Genomic DNA, 17,549 nt, shown 5'->3' on the forward strand with positions numbered 1-17,549 from the left:
GCATTGGAATCTGCTATTAACACGTGGAGGCTGTGACGCTTTTATTTGTTATTGCATGTGAGTTTAGCGTTCCCTCCGTCGACTTTTCCTGGACATTTCTCTGTACATTTCCCTCCTTTCCAGCTCGTTTTGGAGATTATTTTATATTTCCCTCTTCCGAAGAAATCGTAACCCTAACTCTTTGAACTTTTTTAATATCTCTTCTCAGTTCGATTCTAATCTCAAATCTGAATTTCAATTTCGATTTGAAATCCTAAATCCATTTTCTTGATGGGTCGAGATTCTGCTACTTCGCTAGCACCGGGGTTCCGATTCCACCCTACCGATGAAGAACTTGTTAGTTATTATTTGAAGCGCAAAGTCTCTGGAAAACCCTTTCGTTTTGATGCTATTTCAGATGTTGATATCTACAAATCCGAACCCTGGGATCTCCCTGGTCAATCCCTTGTTCTGTTTGTTGAGATTTGTGTTTGATTTTGTGATTTATTTTCTCGTCGTTCGGATTTCTGTGGAATTGAAGTTGTGTTGTGGGATTTGTCAGGGAAATCGAAGCTGAAGAGTAGGGATTTGGAGTGGTATTTCTTCAGTGCTTTGGATAAGAAATATGGCAATAGTTCGAGGACTAACAGGGCTACGGAGAAAGGGTATTGGAAGACGACGGGAAAGGATCGGCCGGTCCGCCATAACGCGAGGACTGTTGGAATGAAGAAGACTCTTGTGTATCATATTGGGCGGGCTCCTCGTGGTGCACGAACCAATTGGGTGATGCACGAATACAAACTCACGGATGAGGAATTGGGGAAATTTGCAATTGTTCAGGTTAGAATAGGTCGAAATTTTTGGCTCTCTTTCTCTGATTTTCTCGTTGATTTGTGATTTTTGGCTTCGTTGGAAAATGTTGTTGTAATTGTCTTGGGATCTGTTGGTTTTTTTTGTTGGGTTGGAAGGATGCGTTTGTGCTGTGTAGGATATTCCAGAAGAGTGGTACTGGACCAAAAAACGGAGAGCAGTATGGTGCCCCTTTTGTTGAGGAGGAATGGGAAGATAATGATGAGCTGACTTTGGTACCTGGTGATGAGCAAGTGGCGGAAGAAATTCTAGCTGGTGGTGGCATTTTTGTTGAAGGCAATGACTTCAGTCAGGTATGTACTTACCATGTTATAAGTAACTTGCCTAATCAGGTGGAATGGTTTTGTGTTATCTGTCGTTGAGAACTGTGTTTCTGAAATATGATTCTGAACGGGTTGGATGGGCAGATCTATACGAGAGATGCCTAAGATTTGAAAGAAACCTGAGCTTTTGAACATGTATAATGATTGTTAAGCAATTTCCTCAGGTAATTAGGCGTGTTTGCCCAAGAATTGAGTTAATAGTACATGGTTGATGTGAGATTTCACATCGGTTGGGGAGGAGAACGAAGCATTCTTTATAAGGGTGTGGAAACCTCTCCCTAGCAAACACGTTTTAAAAACCTTGAGGGAAAGCTCAAAGAGGACAATATCTGCTAGCGATGGGCTTGAGCCATTACAAATGGCATCAAAGCTAGACACTGGGCAATGTGCCAGTGAGGAGACTGAGAAGGGGGTGCTAGCAAGGATGCTGGACCCTGAAGGGGGTGGATTGAGGGATCCCACATCGACTGGAGAAGGGAAAGAGTATCAGCGAGGACGCTGGGTCCCGAAAGGGGGTGGATTGTGAGATCCCACGTCAGTTGGGGAGGAAAACGAGACATTCTTTAAAAGAGTGTGGAAACTTCTCCCTAGCATACGCGTTTTAAAAACTTGGAGGGAAAGTCCGAAAGCAAAAGCCCAAAGAGGACAATATCTGCTAACGGTGGGCTTGAGCCATTACAGTTGAGCTTGAATTATGGTATTCGTTAAGTGGGGAAAATCCCCAACAACTATAGAAGAATAGAGGATAAACTTCGAGAATCTCTTAGGCTTGGAGCAAACCCTTTCGCTACCTGAAACCAAGAGTCCATGCTTTTTTTGATAGCTGAAACCAGTTGAAAGTTGAGTTAGGACTGAAATCTAAACGAGCAACTGGCTCACAGACCAAGATTGTATGACCTTGCCGGTGGTTTGGTTGGAGTTGTTTGCAAACCAGGTGCATGTTGGTGTTATAGAGAATAGCTTTCAGGAGGAAACAAGTAATGAGAAACTACGACGGATTTCTATATTTAATAAGCGGAAGATCTAAATGATGGGAAATCAGGAACAAAATAGAGTGGGTCGGTGAGCGAAAGAGTGAAACAATCTCTAAAAGTATGTGAAATTACGATGAATCATGTTATATTCTTTTCTGCAGAATGTCGATGAAGATCTTCTATCTGAAATTGCACCACCACCACCATTCGACTTCTATTATGGTGAGTCGAGCAACTCTATGGAGCAATCTGACAATTTCATCGAAGATGATCGAAAACCTGCAGTAGGCATATGTGAGACATCAGAGCTACCCGATGGACAGAAGTTCTTTGTTTTACCAGATGAGTGTCGATTACGTGACAGATTGGTCAAACATGAGTATCTTGCTGAATCAAGCAATGCTGCTGCTGATGAGATCGATGCTAGTGATGTCGATGGTCATTACGCATTGGACAAGCCATTCTTTAGTACTTCTGATAATCCTTCTTTTAGTGATGAACTACTTTTGGAATCCAATGAGCTCTCAAACCCTACTGATAGTGATCCTGCTGCTTTTGACGTGCTTGAAGAGTATCTTACGTTCTTCGACGCAGACGGTGATAACGTAGATTTGTCTTTCGATCCCTCCGAAATTCTCGAGAGTGAGAGCTCTGTTCCTGATCAAGCAGTTCTTCCAGAGGTCAGTACTGCTTCATTTCGCAACTTACTTTTATCGTCTTGCTACAGGGAATTTACTTTTCACCTACGCATCATATTTCGTTAGGTCGTTGGTGGTGCCACTGAACATGCATCTCCCAACAAACATACTTCAGATTTACGTTACGACAACGAGGCTTCCTCGTCCTCGTCTATGCAAAGATCCGAGGATCCAAAACCAGAATCAGGTTAGTTGAATTCCATGTTAGTTTTTTCCTTTCCATTTAGATATTTCCAACACTTTTGGCTCATTCTTTCTTTTCTGGTACCAGATCTCAAATACCCATTCCTCAAACACACAAGCCACATGCTGGGCAGCATTCCTGCTCCATTTGCTTCACAGTTCACTTCAAAAGATGCTGCTCTTCATCTTAACTCAGCTCCACAAGCTTCAAGCTCCGTTCGTGTCACCGCAGGCATGATCGTCATAAGAAACACAACACTAAATGGAGACGAAATGAACAACTTATATGGCAAGAATTCAGTTCTCAACCTTATCTATTTGTACGGGATCGTCGAAGGCGACATCTATCCCTCTCAGTTGTCACCAACTGCTGATGCACATCACAGCAAGTCGGGATCTCTGATGTCTCGCTACTTCGTCTACTTCTTCATCCTGTTCTGGCTTCTAATCCTTTCAGTGAGCTTCAAAGTTGCAAGGTGCATCCATTCCAGGTGACTTATCTATTCAAGTTTCAATATCCAAAACTCAAGAAACATCGAAAAAGTAGTATTAGCTGGTAGTTTAGAAACTTTCTAGGCTACCTCCTGCAATATCTATTCAAATATCAATAGTTCTAGACTAACTGCCAATGAATTGGTGGCTAACTAAACTTTTTATCTCTTCCTTCTTTTGTATTTTAATTTCAGAACTTTTTACAGTTCATAGTTGCAGGGCTTTACTGTACTTTACCAATTTATTAGAGTAAAGGTCGGAAGCTTCTCTTTCCACGACGTTTATGTAATTCGTTCGATAAACCATCTTAATCTTCAATAAGCATAAGCTGTATGAAGTTAACTCTCTGGTTGGATTCCTTTTGATGGATGAAGCTTTTATGGCTCGGTTTTTAAAATTTTAATTGACATGTATTATCGACCAGTTTGGAACTTACGCAGTTCATGTCTCATATATTGTCGTTGGATTAAATAAAACCATATATTATTATTGATTTGCTGACAACTTAGGAGCAATATTCACATATAATATATGGTTTAATACAAATATGAAAGTAGCATAAAGCAGCTCAGATATAAAATTTTGAGGCTCAAGAGGCATGTGATGTTGATGAGCCTTACATTTCTCCGGGAAGCATTGTGTCTTCTGGTAGATCACAAACAGCAATACCCTGATAGAAGGAGGAGACAATAATCCATGATTAATAGATCACTAAGTAGGATTAAACATAAACATGGAAATTTACTTAATTCTGACCTCTCCTGTGAGGTGAGCCACACATCTCTTCTCAGCTAGCAGCTCAGCTTCAGTCTGTAAAACACAACAGGGTGTGAGCTAGTTCAACAGTAGCATAGCAGTGGCTCGGAATGGAATGACTTTATGAGTGTTTTAAGCACTTGAAAAGTCATTCCAACCGGATCCTCGTAGCCGAAGACTTACGGACACGGGAGGAAAAGGATAACATAGCACAGACCTTGGCAATTCGCTTGCGGAGATAGTCATCGAATATCACATCTTTCACAAGTTCATAGTCACCATCTCCCTGAGAGCAGACATATTTACTGGTTACAGACGTTAGGACATGGGAGTTGGAGATGAAAGTTGGGAATAAATGGTACCTTTGATCTGCACGGCATGCTGAAAACGATATCCTCTGCTATTCCGTAAGGATTTCCAGTGGAGTATACCTACAAATCGATCGGTTTTTATGAGCTCGAGGTTGGCTCTTCGTTTGCATATGTTTATGTTAGGAGTCATAGTAGATTGAATTGGCTTAACACTCATCCACCTAAGTTAGATCTCATATCGGTTAGAGAGACGAATAAAGCATTTCTTATAAGGGTGTGGAAACCTCTTCCTAGCATACGCGTTTTAAAACTGTGAGGTTAACGACGATACGTAGTGGGCTAAAGTGGACAATGTTTGCTAGTAGTGAGTTTAGACTATTACAAATGGTATCAAAGCCAGACACGAGGCGGTGTGCCAACGAGGACACTGGACCCCTAAGAAAGGTGGATTGTGAGATCCCACCTTGGTTGAAAAAGAGAACAAAACATTCCTTACAAGGGTGTAGAAACCTCTCCCTAGCAGACGCGTTTTAAAACTGTGAGGCCGATAACGATACATAACGGGCCAAACCAGACATTATTTGCAAGCAATGGACTTGGACTGTTACAAATGGTATTAAAGACAAACACGGGGCGGTGTGCCAGCGAGAACACTGGACCCCTAAGAAGGGTGGATTATGAGATCCCGCATCGGTTGGAGAGGAGAATCAAAGCATTCCTTATAAGGGTATGAAAACCTCTCCCTAGCAGACGCGTTTTAAAACTATGAGACTAACAGCGATACATAATGGGCCAAAGCGGACAACACCTGTTTAGTGGTGAGTTTGGACTGTTCCACTCTCCCTAACCTCCAAATAACCCAACTCTCTAGCTAAACATTTCTATCCCTACGCCCGTCACGATACAATCGCTTAGAATTACAAACCCAACACCCTCCTCCACCCTTCCCGTTTGACGAATAAGCACGCCGAATTCGAGCCCTACCAGCCTACAAACACAATATCAAGAGATACAACATGAGATCTAAGCTTACCCCAGATGAAAACCAATCCCCTTCAGGAGTTGGAGTGATCAAAGACCTTATAGCATCAACAATCGATACAGAAGTTGAAGCAGCTGAAGATCTTCCCCATTTCTCAATCAGCACACCTCCCCTCTGCAAATCAAAACCAATCAAAAACACTATTTGATCCATTGAGCAGTGAACATTGCAACACTCAATGTGTTATTACCTTCTGTACTTTTTCAGTAAACTCCTCTTCCAACCACCTATGATCCTTAATAACCTCTTTAACAGGTAACCCATTAATTCTTGCATTCAAAAAGTCCGGAACCTGGTGCGAATACGATGAAATAAGCATACAAATCGAGGGAATTTTCGAAGCTTCTCGAGCAAAAAGTACCCAATAACCTGAGTTGTCGAGTGGTTGCCCCAAATGGTCATATTCGACACTTGATCATAGAAGACACCCGCTTTCAGAGCCAGCTGAACAAGCCATATTTAGAAAGTACTCGAAAACATATCAAATACGAGGAAACGGGCATCATACCTGACATTTTGCTCGATTCTCGTCTAGTCGAGTTAAAGCGTGGAAATTCTTAGCGGGAATTTTCGGAGCGTTTTTCAAACAAATTAATGCACTACATGAATGAAACGGACAAAGAGAAGTTATATCTTGTACACACTTTAAGAGATTCATACTAAATGAAACATGAACTCACTTGGTGTTGCATGGATTGCCCACAACAATGACTTTGACATTTGGGGATGCCACAGCATTTAGAGCTTTTCCCTAAGTCCATTGATATATAATAACTAAAGATTCCGGTGTTTCTTGGACGGGTAAAACAAAGGAAGTGAAAACGAGATAATCGACGTACTTGTTCAGCGAATATCTGTCCGTTTATATCTAATAAACCAGCACGTTCCATTCCCGGACCTCGAGGCTTCGCTCCTATCAAAAGAGCCCAGTCTGCATCTTGGAATACTTCATAAGGATCAATGCTTATTACTACCTCCCTTAACAAAGGGAAAAGGGAGTCCTCTAATTCCATAGCAACACCTGCATATGAAGATTATTGTCAAATAGCTCGATGATTTTCGGTATGATCTCGAAGTTTAATGGTTTACGGCGTTATAGATGTGAAGTTCTTGTTTAACTGTTATCGAGGCATCGAGAGAAAAAAGACTAATACTATAACAGTCCAAGTCCACCGCTAGTAGATATTGTTCTTTTTGAGCTTTTCCTTTTGGGCTGGGCTGGAGAGGTTTCCACACCCTTATAAGGAATGCTTCGTTTCCCTCTCCAATCGATATGGGATCTCATAATCCACCCCCTTGAGGGCCCAGCTTCCTCGCTGGCACACTGTCCGATGTCTACCTTGGTACCATTTGTAACAGTCCAAGCACACCGATAGCAGATATTATCCTTTTTGGGCTTTCCCTCAAGGTTTTAAAACACATCCACTAGGGAGAGGTTTCCACACCCTTATAAGGAATGTTTCGTTCCCCTCTCCAACCGATGTGAGTTCTCATAATCCACCCTCCTTGGAGGCCAGCGTTCTCGATAGTACTCCGCTCGATGTCTTGCTCTGATACCATTTGTAATAGTCCAAGCCCACCGCTAGCAAATATTTTCTTCTTTGGGTTTTCCCTTCTGGGCTTCCCCTCAAGGGTTTAAAACGCGTCCACTAAGGAGAGGTTTTCACACCCTTATAAGGAATGCTTAGTTCCCCTCTCCAACCGATTTGAGATCTCATAATCCACCACCCTCGGGCGCCCAGCGTCCTCGTTGGCACATCGCCCGATGTCTAGCTCTAATACCATTTATAACAATCCAAGTCCACCGCTAGCAGATATTGTCCTCTCTGGGCTTTCCCTCAAGGTTTTAAAATGTGTCCCTTACGGAGAGGTTTCAATGCCCTTATAAGGAATGTTTCGTTCCCCTCTCCAACTAACGTGGGATCTCAAAGCAAAGCAAAACTGACGTTTATTCTAAATCTGCTGAACTTGCCTTCAAGTGCTTGGAGTGACCTCTCAGATCCCAATAGTTTCAATGCAATTGGTTGATCAGGACCAAAAACTTCACCAGCTGCAAGCTAGTGAAACAACCCAAGTAAGATTTCATCAAACTATCAGAACATAACGAGGTTGTTTTATATGAATTCTTACCTTGAACAGAAGATGATTGGATATCATTCCAGCAGCACCAGAGACAGCAATATTGATCATTTTCTTCCATGATGTTGTCTCTTCTTCCTATGATTAGTACCAAACATGTCAGTGCTGAAGACAACATTTGTCCAATCTGACAGAACTAGCAGCAAACAACTTCTTCAAAGTTAATTTTAAACAAGAAACATGGGTTACGAGAATTTATACACCCGATCTTCAAAGTTATTATCGTTGAGCTATACTCACTTTCGACATATATATGTTCACGCCGATTATAAAGAACAGAAAAAATTTGCAAAATAGGGTGAAAATCTGTAACGGCTCAGACTCATCGCTAGCAGATATTGTCCTCTTTGGATTTTCCCTTTCGGGCTTTCCATCAAGGTTTTTAAAACACGTCAGTTAGGGAGAGGTTTCCACACCTTATGAAGGGTGTTTCGTTCTCCTCCCCAATCGATGTGGGGGATCTCACAATTCACCCCCTTCGGGTCCCAGCGTCCTTACTGGCACACCGCCTCGTGTCTACCCCCTTCAGGGCTCAACCTCCTCACTGGCACATCGCCTAGTGTTTGGCTCTGATACCATTTGTAACGGCTCAAGCCCACCGCTAGCAAATATTGTCATCTTTGAGCTTTCCCTTTCGAGCTTTCCCTCAAGATTTTTAAAACGCATCTACTAGGAATCAGCCTCTTCGCTGGTACATCATCCAATGTCTGGCTCTGATACCATTTGTAACAACCCAAGCCCACGCTAGGACATATTGTCATCTTTGAGCTTTCCTTCGAACTTTCCCTCAAGATTCTTAAAACGCGTATGCCAGGGAGAGGTTCCACACCTTCTAAAGGGTGTTTCGTTCTCCTCCCCAATCGATGTGGGGGATCTCACAATTCACCCCCTTCGGGTCCCAGCGTCCTTACTGGCACACCGCCTCGTGTCTACCCCCTTCAGGGCTCAACCTCCTCACTGGCACATCGCCTAGTGTTTGGCTCTGATACCATTTGTAACGGCTCAAGCCCACCGCTAGCAAATATTGTCATCTTTGAGCTTTCCCTTTCGAGCTTTCCCTCAAGATTTTTAAAACGCATCTACTAGGAATCAGCCTCTTCGCTGGTACATCATCCAATGTCTGGCTCTGATACCATTTGTAACAACCCAAGCCCACGCTAGGACATATTGTCATCTTTGAGCTTTCCTTCGAACTTTCCCTCAAGATTCTTAACCAAGCCCACGCTAGGACATATTGTCATCTTTGAGCTTTCCTTCGAACTTTCCCTCAAGATTCTTAAAACGCGTATGCCAGGGAGAGGTTCCACACCTTCTAAAGGGTGTTTCGTTCTCCTCCCCAATCGATGTGGGGGATCTCACAATTCACCCCCTTCGGGTCCCAGCGTCCTTACTGGCACACCGCCTCGTGTCTACCCCCTTCAGGGCTCAACCTCCTCACTGGCACATCGCCTAGTGTTTGGCTCTGATACCATTTGTAACGGCTCAAGCCCACCGCTAGCAAATATTGTCATCTTTGAGCTTTCCTTCGAACTTTCCCTCAAGATTCTTAAAACGCGTATGCCAGGGAGAGGTTCCACACCTTCTAAAGGGTGTTTCGTTCTCCTCCCCAACCAACGTAAGAGATCTCACGATCCACCCCCTTCAGGGCCCAACGTCCTTGTTGGTCGACCAATCACTATGGGACTCCCACCAAATCCACCTCCCTACGGAACCCAAAGTCCTTACTAGCCCACCGTCTCGTGTCTACTCCTTTTGGGCTCAGCCTCCTCGTTGGCACATCGCCTAGTGTTTAGCTCTAATACCATTTGTAACGGCTCAGACCCACCGCTAGCAGATATTGTCCTCTCTATACTTTCCCTTTCGGGCTTTCCCTCAATCAGGAGAGTTTTCCATATCCATACGGTGTTTCGTTTCCCCCAAACAACTTAGGATCTCACAAAATCAACCAACAAAGACATTGAAACTATAAATTCTCAATAAACCAGAGAAAACCCATATAACAATTCAAGAACTTACAGCTTTTAAATCATAAGTAAGACAGAAAACACCATAACAATCGCTTTTACTTTTGGGTTCCCCTGTTTTTGCAGCCACCGGAGCTGCTTCAACCTGACTGAAAAATCAAACATAGAACAACCCCTCAAAACATATGAACACAGACATGCACAAACTTACACACGCACATAAGATTCTACACAAACAAAGCTCACTTGGGCGCAACAGAGCAAGTGATTGGGGAACTTCGAGCTCTGTAAAACGGCCGGAAAGAGCATCGCCGGTGATCATAGAACCGATTGGCCTGAAAAGCGGTCGTGGATGATAAATTGAGCTGAGATTTTAAAGAGGAGGGGAACTCTGCTACAGCCATTGCAGTCAGAGGAGGTTATTCGGAGATTGGGAGAGGGATTTGGAGGTTTTTGGGTATGGAGTTTGGGGAGGATTGGGGATAGAGATGGATGAAAAGGGTGGAAGAGGGATTGCTTGAAACGGTTTTGTAAGGTGCTGTGGGTGACACGTGTCGAACGGAACCAGGAAGGCCTGAGATAGGGAACTGGGAATTTGGGAGTTCAGCTTACTTTGGGAGATGTTGCTGTCTCTACGAACTAATTATTCAAATATTTATAATTATAAATATCGATAAAATGTTGATGTCGATGTATTTTTTTGTATTCAGAAGTAAAAATATTTTTAATTTTTTTTTGTTTTTATTATTTCAATTTTATAAGAAATAATCTCGATAGTCAATGTGAGATTTCACGGTCCAGTGTCTACCACATCAAAAGATATGATTGATCATTAGGTTATATATATATATATATATTTGTTTATTTATTAAAATTTAGGACTAAATTTCATTTCAAAAAATTTAAAAACATTAAAATAATTCATATTTAAAAATGTAGTATTAAGTTTGTCAAATTATTTAAATACTATTCCATAGTAAAAATAAATAAATAATACAATTTCATTCATCACATCACATATACATACACAATATACATACATATATATATATGCACATAGATACACATACATATACATATAGATACATATCCATATACATACATATATGTACGTACACATATACATACATATATATGGATACGTATACATGTGTGTATATATATATATAATATGTTTTTAGAAAATTAGAGAGCTTATATAATTCATGTAAAAACAAAAGCAAAATTCCATGGCTAGGTCTCCATCAGTCATCATTTATTTTTCAAAAAATAATTGATATTTGATTTTATTTCATCCTCAAATTCAAACTATCCAAATAATTCCAAATTTTGAAGATAAAATATTGGTGTCTCTCTCAAATTCAAGGCCCATTATGTTTATTCTCAAATCTATTATGTTTATTCTCAAATCTATCTAGTTCATTTTCAAAGTTTCTTTCTCTCTCTTTCATGGATTCTTTTATATTAGAAAGTAAATCTAAGTCAATTCAGATGTCGATCCACACGAACATAGCAAAATAGCCCAAATTATCAAAAGAGGAAAAACATAGCCCTCGAGGCCTGAAAGCAAAGCTCGAGGAGCATGTCACCTATCAAAAGGGGGGAATTCTCCAATTTTGTATAATCAAATCGACTTGAAAAACTAGTGTGTTGGAAGCTGTGACGTTGGGGTAAAAACTCAATATTTCATTTTTACAAAAGTCAAAATCAAGCATAAAGCCCCTTAGATGGAAATCTCCAAAGAAGTGTACGTATTTAAAGTTGTCGGATGCCTAATTTTGTAGTGTCTCAAACTCCCAAGTAGCGTACCCTCACAATTTGAGAAGCTTGATAGCTACAAAATTGAGTATTCCAACGCTCTCCCCTCGAGTTCTCTAGCTTCTTTTTTGCTTCAAATGGGTTTACAAACCAAGCTTCATTGTCCCCAAATTTGTCATAAAAGTCTCGAACACTCTTGATTTTGCTCTAATGTGCAATAAATATTATCTAGTATATAAAAAAATTAAAGTTATTAATATAATTTTGAATAGTATGTGTATGACACTAATCATATTCAAAAAATAATCTAATGGGTCTATATTGGATTTTTTCGCTTCGTAATACTTTTGATAAGTTATACTCTATACTTGTTACAAATTATTTGAGAAAAGTGAGTGAGAGTATTTTATACAATAAATTTGTATAAGACTGGACAACGACATATTTAATCAATTTTTATAAAATTTATTCATATTAATATTTTATCGGATGATATTATGTGACTTGATCGTAAGCTTTAATAAATTATGAACTCTTATCCGTGAATGTTCCGAGAATAATTTTTGTAGTTACTTCAATAAATTTGGGTGATTTGACGAATTAGGTTCCGAAAATGAATTGAACCTAAAATGAATAAATTTATTGAATTTCTTGTGATAAACACAAAACGCTCCCATAGATCCATAAATTGGAGCTCAAAATCTGCCCAAATACCTTCAACTAAAAGCCTACTTCATGGAGAAAGCGCTTACATGCCACAAAATAATGGCACGAGCATGGCACTCCATAAAGGAAAAACAGAGCTCAAAAGCACAAAAAGCCCCTAAATTTTCTGCTTTGCTGTGTACCAAGTTTATTTGGTTACGAAATTCTGTTCCAAAACGTAAACTTTGCAATGACTATAAATAAGGGGCTTCAAATCTCACCATTTCCACGCATCAAAAGCTGCTCTGTTTTTTTTCTTTACATTGTTGATTATAATCAGCAATGGCCACCACCAGGGCGATTGGTTTGTTGTTGTTGTTGTTGTTGTTGGTTTTGTTAATGGTGGACTTAACTTTTGCTGCTAGATTCTTGAAGGGCTATGGAGGAAATGGCGGCGGAGGCGGAGAAGGATCGGGACCTTTGTCAGGTTCGGGATATGGTTCGGGTAATGGCACTGGATATGGCGATGAAGGCTATGGGCAGTATGGGAGTGGCGGTGCAAATGGAACCGGTGTTGGCCGCGGGTTTGGGTCGGGAAGTGGGTTCGGGTATGGGTCTGTTGGTGCAGCAGGCCCTGGTGAAGGAGGTGGCGAAGGCGGTGGTGGAGGTGGAGGTGGAGGCTCAGGCTTCGGAAGTGGATGGGGATATGGCTCGGGATATGGAAGTGGGGGTGGCTATGGAAGCGGAGGGAGTGGAGGTGGCGGCGGTGGGGGTGGCGGTGGCGGAGGAGGCGGTGGTGGCAGTGCAGGAGGAATGACGGGTGGATCCGGAAATGGTTCTGGATCATGGGTCGGGTTATGGGTCTGGATATGGAGGAGGGGATGAAAAATCACCATGAAAATAATATAAAGTTACTTGTACGCAATTGGAATAAAGTTTAATGGCAGCCTCGACTTAGGAAGACGCTGAAATTATGGTCTAAATTAAATCTTCTTATTATTTCCATATTCTCCTTATTCTAAATACATAAACTAAAATCAATAATTAATTTATAAACTATACATATAAAAAAAAGCAATAACGGAAAAGAAAGGGGGAGAGAAATATTTGCACTCGAGACCCCGAGGGCAACTAAATTAAGCTTCCACTCGACGGACTTCCCACTCATCTAATTTGGTGGGTTTTAAGGGGGACTTCCCACTCATCTAATTGTGTGGGTTTTAAGGACTTCCACTCGACGAGGGCGACGGAGTTCCCACTCATCTAATCGTTAAGGGCGACGGACTTCCCACTCATCTAATTGTGTGATTTAACCAACCAAAATAGTTACCTAAAAACTAAGAATGAATTTCCTAGGAATTTACCTAACATACAACTTTGATTGATTGAATTCATCAGTTTTCTCAAAACGACAAAAGAATACTCAAAACATTTAATATGATGGTGAGAAGAAAAAAAAGAAAATTGAAATAACAATGGTAATCATACAAGTATAGCTCAGCAAATACGAGACTTCTAACTTCTAAGAATCAAAATGACTTGGGCCTAAAGAGGGCCCAATAACAAATTGGGCCCAAAATCATGATATTAAAAGCAGCCCATCAGGCGACGCAAAAGCCCACGTGGGAATGTTAACAGGACATACAAGAACCAAAGATTTTCAGCAAACCCCAAAATATAAAATAAAATCAACTTTAAACTAAAGAATTCACCAATAAATGAAAATAGAAACAGCCTAAGAAGCTACAATCTGTTTCCGAAGAGAAGGGCACGTTCAAACAATTTAATAGAGATAAAGCTCAAACATAAATATAAAATAAATTCAAGGGTACAATTGTATGAACAATTTGAAACTGCTAATCTTTCTTTCTATTTGGCTCTCAGTCATTAAATGATCGCATATCTATCAACCAACGCTTCAACAAATTTGAACTCTATTTCTCCGCCCATTGCCTATTGGCATGCTCTCCCTCAGTAGTAAAAATGAAAAATCTCCCGGCCTTGCTTCGACTACAAGCATTCACAACTTTCACCATTCTATCACTGTGCTAGAACCTGCATCGATTCGAGACAGCGTGAGAGAACCGTATTGAACGGATTTACACAGCATCTTTAATGGATTTGAAATGGCATTACCCTCTCAGAAGCATATGCTACTTTCTGCATAATCATCGACTCAGCAGAGCGGATTGCCCGTTGTGAACCCGTAATTGTTACTTTCCTGCAAGGTATGGAAGAATCAAGTATGCAACCGTTTCCATGAAGAACTTGCAAGCAAACCTACAGTATGAAGGGAAATATAGGAAAAGAACCTCCGTACCTGTCGGTGGTTCCCGACATGAAATCTCCTCGATCTGATATCTTAATTCTGGCTCCACTGGCCTGTAATGAGGTAAGGTTTATGAACTGGATGTAATCAGAAAGGAAATAGTAAGTGTTTGAGGTGGAGGTGTTAAAACCTGACTAATTTCCAGTATGTTTCTTCCACCACGACCAACAACTAACCCGATGTGGCCATCGGAAACGCCAATGGTCAAAGAGTTACTCCGTTCCTCCTGGACAATTTCAGAAGCTCTTCGGTCAACAGTATCGTACAGTCGCTGAAAAGGATGAAAAAAAGATTATTAAAAAGGAAAATATGCAATTGCTTAAAAGTCCCATCTTTTGTGCAGTTGCACGCATTACTGTTTTAAACAGTTAGGAGGGCTGGGGAGAATAGTTATTAAAAGAGAACACCCAGTATCAAAAAAATATCATTTCAGCTAAATTTGGGCATCAGGAAATTCTTAAATGCAAGAAATTCATTACATAATAGAAGCATTGGATGGGATTTAAGTTATTTTTCCATCAATATCGATCATATTATAGCTAATACTACGCTTCGCAACGTTGTTTCAGACAATATAATCTAACATCTAAATGAAACCATTCAAATATTTCTCAAATTTTCTCTCGAAAAGCCCATATGATGATATAAATTGTCATGGTATAGTTCCATGGTGAAAGATCAATGAGAGAAAAGCACCAAACCAGTTATTGTCTAGCGAAGTCTCGGTTAGGCGACAATTGTGATAGCAAAGCTACTGTTTATGAACAAACCTTATTGTTTGGGAACCTCCCTCCAGCTCCTCCGTTAGATGCATAGTTCACAGCATTGTATGAGGCTGTAGCAAAAACAAGTAAAATATTAAATGGGTACGAAAAATAACAAAACAGCAAAAATCTACATGTGAGGTAAAACAATTCATTCATCTTCTCCTTTTGTGTTTTTGAAGTATAAATATTTTCTCCAGTTGGAACTCTCATCAGTTGCCTTAATTATTGGGACAACACAATACCCTCTACAATCACCTCCCTTCATAGTTCAAAAGCTGACACACAAGCTTCAGCAATTACATCAACTGAAAGGCATGTGCTCATTGTGTGGGAGTCTTGTATCAATTGGAGGAATCTTTATGGATATCCTTTGGTCTTGTTTTAGGTTGATGATTGATTGTTAACTAGTTGTAGGAAATAATCTTAAGACTTATTGAAAGCACGGACGAATATTAGGAACTAATTTTAAGACTGATTGAAAACACAGGGACGAAGATTAGACATCTGAAAGTCGAGTGAAATGAACCTCAAACTACAATTGTCAAAATGGTATTTTAAACCAACTCATATGGACCCAGATTGCTCTAATCTAGATTTTCTTTTTTATAGGGTAGAAATTTAAGAGGTTTTTTGCACTCCAAGTTCGTGAATGAATCCAACAGTTCCTCAACCACTGTCCCTACTCTTTTTAGACCCATATCTTCAAACTCTGAAGAGATAGGACAACGAACCTCCACAATGGTATGATATTGTCCACTTTGAGTAGAAGCTCTCATGGCTTTTCTTTTGGTCTTTCCCAAAATATCTCGTACCAATAAAGATAGTGTCCCTTACTTATATACCCCATGATCTTTCTCTTAATTAGCCAACGTGGGACTCCAACAATCCTCAAAATCCTCCCTTCGAACAAAGTACACCGTTGAGTCTCTCCTTAAACAGTCATTTATCCATCCGTAGCACTATCTAGACGACTCATTACTCTGGAAGCACATTGCTAGTTCAATAGATTTCTATTATGGATCTTCACTGTGACTACACCTTTGAGACTCACAACTTCTTTGTTCGACGCTTGAGGATTCTATTGACATGACAAAGTTAAGATAAGGACATGTCTTTGGTACCACTAGGACAACGAACCTCCATATGGTATGATATTGTCCACTTCGAGCATAAGCTCTAAAGGCTTTACTTTTGATTTTTTCCAAATGACCTCATACCATGGAGATAGTGTCTCTTACTTATATTTACTCATCCATGATCTTCCCTTTAGTAGCTCAAAAAATGAGGTTCCTCAAAAGTATAAGCCCAAAATTCACTTCTTGAATTGCATTTCCATATTTACATTGCGTTAACATTTTACAATTTGACATTTCAATAAATACATTTCCAATTACAGAAAACAAAATCAGTGTAGATAACTCAACACTTCTAAATGAAAAAATGGAAAGGTTTGCAAAGAAACGATGGAAAGCAATGCAACAAACAGAAAAATAACATTTAGCAGTATCAATTGATTTTATTCACTCTAGAGGCAGGGTAATGCTTTTTTTTTTTAACATATCATAAATTGTGATTTAGACCTTGAACTACAACTACTTGTTTGATTCCATAAAACATAAATTACTCATGTCATAACTCATAACCAAGATGAGGTAGCAGCATCACATATAGCAGAAGAAAGAAGTGCCCCATATGAGATGAAGAACATTTGATGAACCACAAAATGCATGCGAGCATTTAATAGCTTTTGTTAGTAATAATATAATATCACACGAAACATAATTGATAAACAAAGACATACTCGGATATGAAAATGGATAATTCATTGACTGGGTGTAATGTGGATCCTCAGATAGCTTCGAAACAATCAAGTCAGTAGCTCGCATCTGTTCCTCTATGGTACCAGACAGTGTCACAAGCCTATCAGTGGATCCCATATAGTTATTATCCTGTGGGGATATCTTAATGCCAGCTTGAGAATCCTCAATAAATGACCTGCATAATGGTAAAAGTACGTTAGCATCCAAAATATACATTGTGATGGTATTTTTTAGGTAGATAACCATTAATAGTAGTAGACAAGATTTTAATGAGACCTTCAATTAGGAGTCCCTAGAAACTAACAAAACTTGCATTAATTACAAAGGGGTGTAGTTACGAAACAAAACAAATCAAGGAACAACGAAAAGAGCATTGGACTTTGACCAAACTAATAACAGGTGACAAGTTTTAGTGACATAATTTAAAGATGGAATAAACATCAGAGACAAAAAAAAAAAAAAAAAAAAAAAAAAAAAAAAAAAAAAAAAAAAAAAAAAA

The 17,549-nt window shown here is 40.0% G+C and overlaps 4 protein-coding genes across 4 annotated transcripts in view; 2 read left to right on the plus strand and 2 right to left on the minus strand.

Annotated features, from left to right (window-relative positions):
- The first annotated feature begins 118 nt into the window (after positions 1-118).
- Positions 119-3,864, plus strand: LOC111449690 (NAC domain-containing protein 53-like). The gene is made up of 6 exons (XM_023089695.1): positions 119-436; positions 542-819; positions 948-1,142; positions 2,308-2,826; positions 2,911-3,031; positions 3,116-3,864. Exons 1-6 carry the CDS (start codon positions 271-273, stop codon positions 3,520-3,522), a joined length of 1,686 nt encoding a protein of 561 aa, XP_022945463.1. The 5' UTR covers positions 119-270; the 3' UTR covers positions 3,523-3,864.
- A 121-nt stretch (positions 3,865-3,985) lies between these two features.
- LOC111449691 (malate dehydrogenase [NADP], chloroplastic) lies at positions 3,986-10,277 on the minus strand. The gene is made up of 14 exons (XM_023089696.1): positions 9,978-10,277; positions 9,784-9,880; positions 7,759-7,845; positions 7,601-7,685; positions 6,468-6,649; positions 6,309-6,379; positions 6,137-6,227; positions 5,998-6,072; positions 5,819-5,920; positions 5,620-5,742; positions 4,638-4,706; positions 4,493-4,561; positions 4,276-4,329; positions 3,986-4,189 (listed from the first exon to the last, which is right to left on the minus strand). Exons 1-14 carry the CDS (start codon positions 10,133-10,135, stop codon positions 4,136-4,138), a joined length of 1,317 nt encoding a protein of 438 aa, XP_022945464.1. The 5' UTR covers positions 10,136-10,277; the 3' UTR covers positions 3,986-4,135.
- A 2,199-nt stretch (positions 10,278-12,476) lies between these two features.
- Positions 12,477-13,019, plus strand: LOC111449905 (glycine-rich cell wall structural protein 2-like). Its single transcript, XM_023089992.1, has one exon. The coding sequence runs from the start codon at positions 12,477-12,479 to the stop codon at positions 13,017-13,019; it is 543 nt and encodes a 180-aa protein (XP_022945760.1).
- Positions 13,020-13,812: 793 nt separating this feature from the next.
- The window catches only part of LOC111449694 (protein BTR1), an 8,266-nt gene continuing 4,529 nt past the window's right edge, over positions 13,813-17,549 (minus strand). Inside the window, exons 4-9 of the mRNA XM_023089700.1 lie at positions 17,032-17,225; positions 15,234-15,298; positions 14,594-14,734; positions 14,455-14,516; positions 14,271-14,355; positions 13,813-14,189 (exon numbers count right to left, since the gene is read on the minus strand). Coding sequence (XP_022945468.1) covers positions 14,175-14,189; positions 14,271-14,355; positions 14,455-14,516; positions 14,594-14,734; positions 15,234-15,298; positions 17,032-17,225 — 562 coding nt within the window. The 3' untranslated portion in view covers positions 13,813-14,174. The remainder of the gene's footprint in view (positions 14,190-14,270; positions 14,356-14,454; positions 14,517-14,593; positions 14,735-15,233; positions 15,299-17,031; positions 17,226-17,549) is intronic.

Source organism: Cucurbita moschata, unplaced genomic scaffold (assembly GCF_002738365.1).
Source record: "Cucurbita moschata cultivar Rifu unplaced genomic scaffold, Cmos_1.0 Cmo_Scf00011, whole genome shotgun sequence".
Lineage (NCBI taxonomy): Eukaryota > Viridiplantae > Streptophyta > Magnoliopsida > Cucurbitales > Cucurbitaceae > Cucurbita > Cucurbita moschata.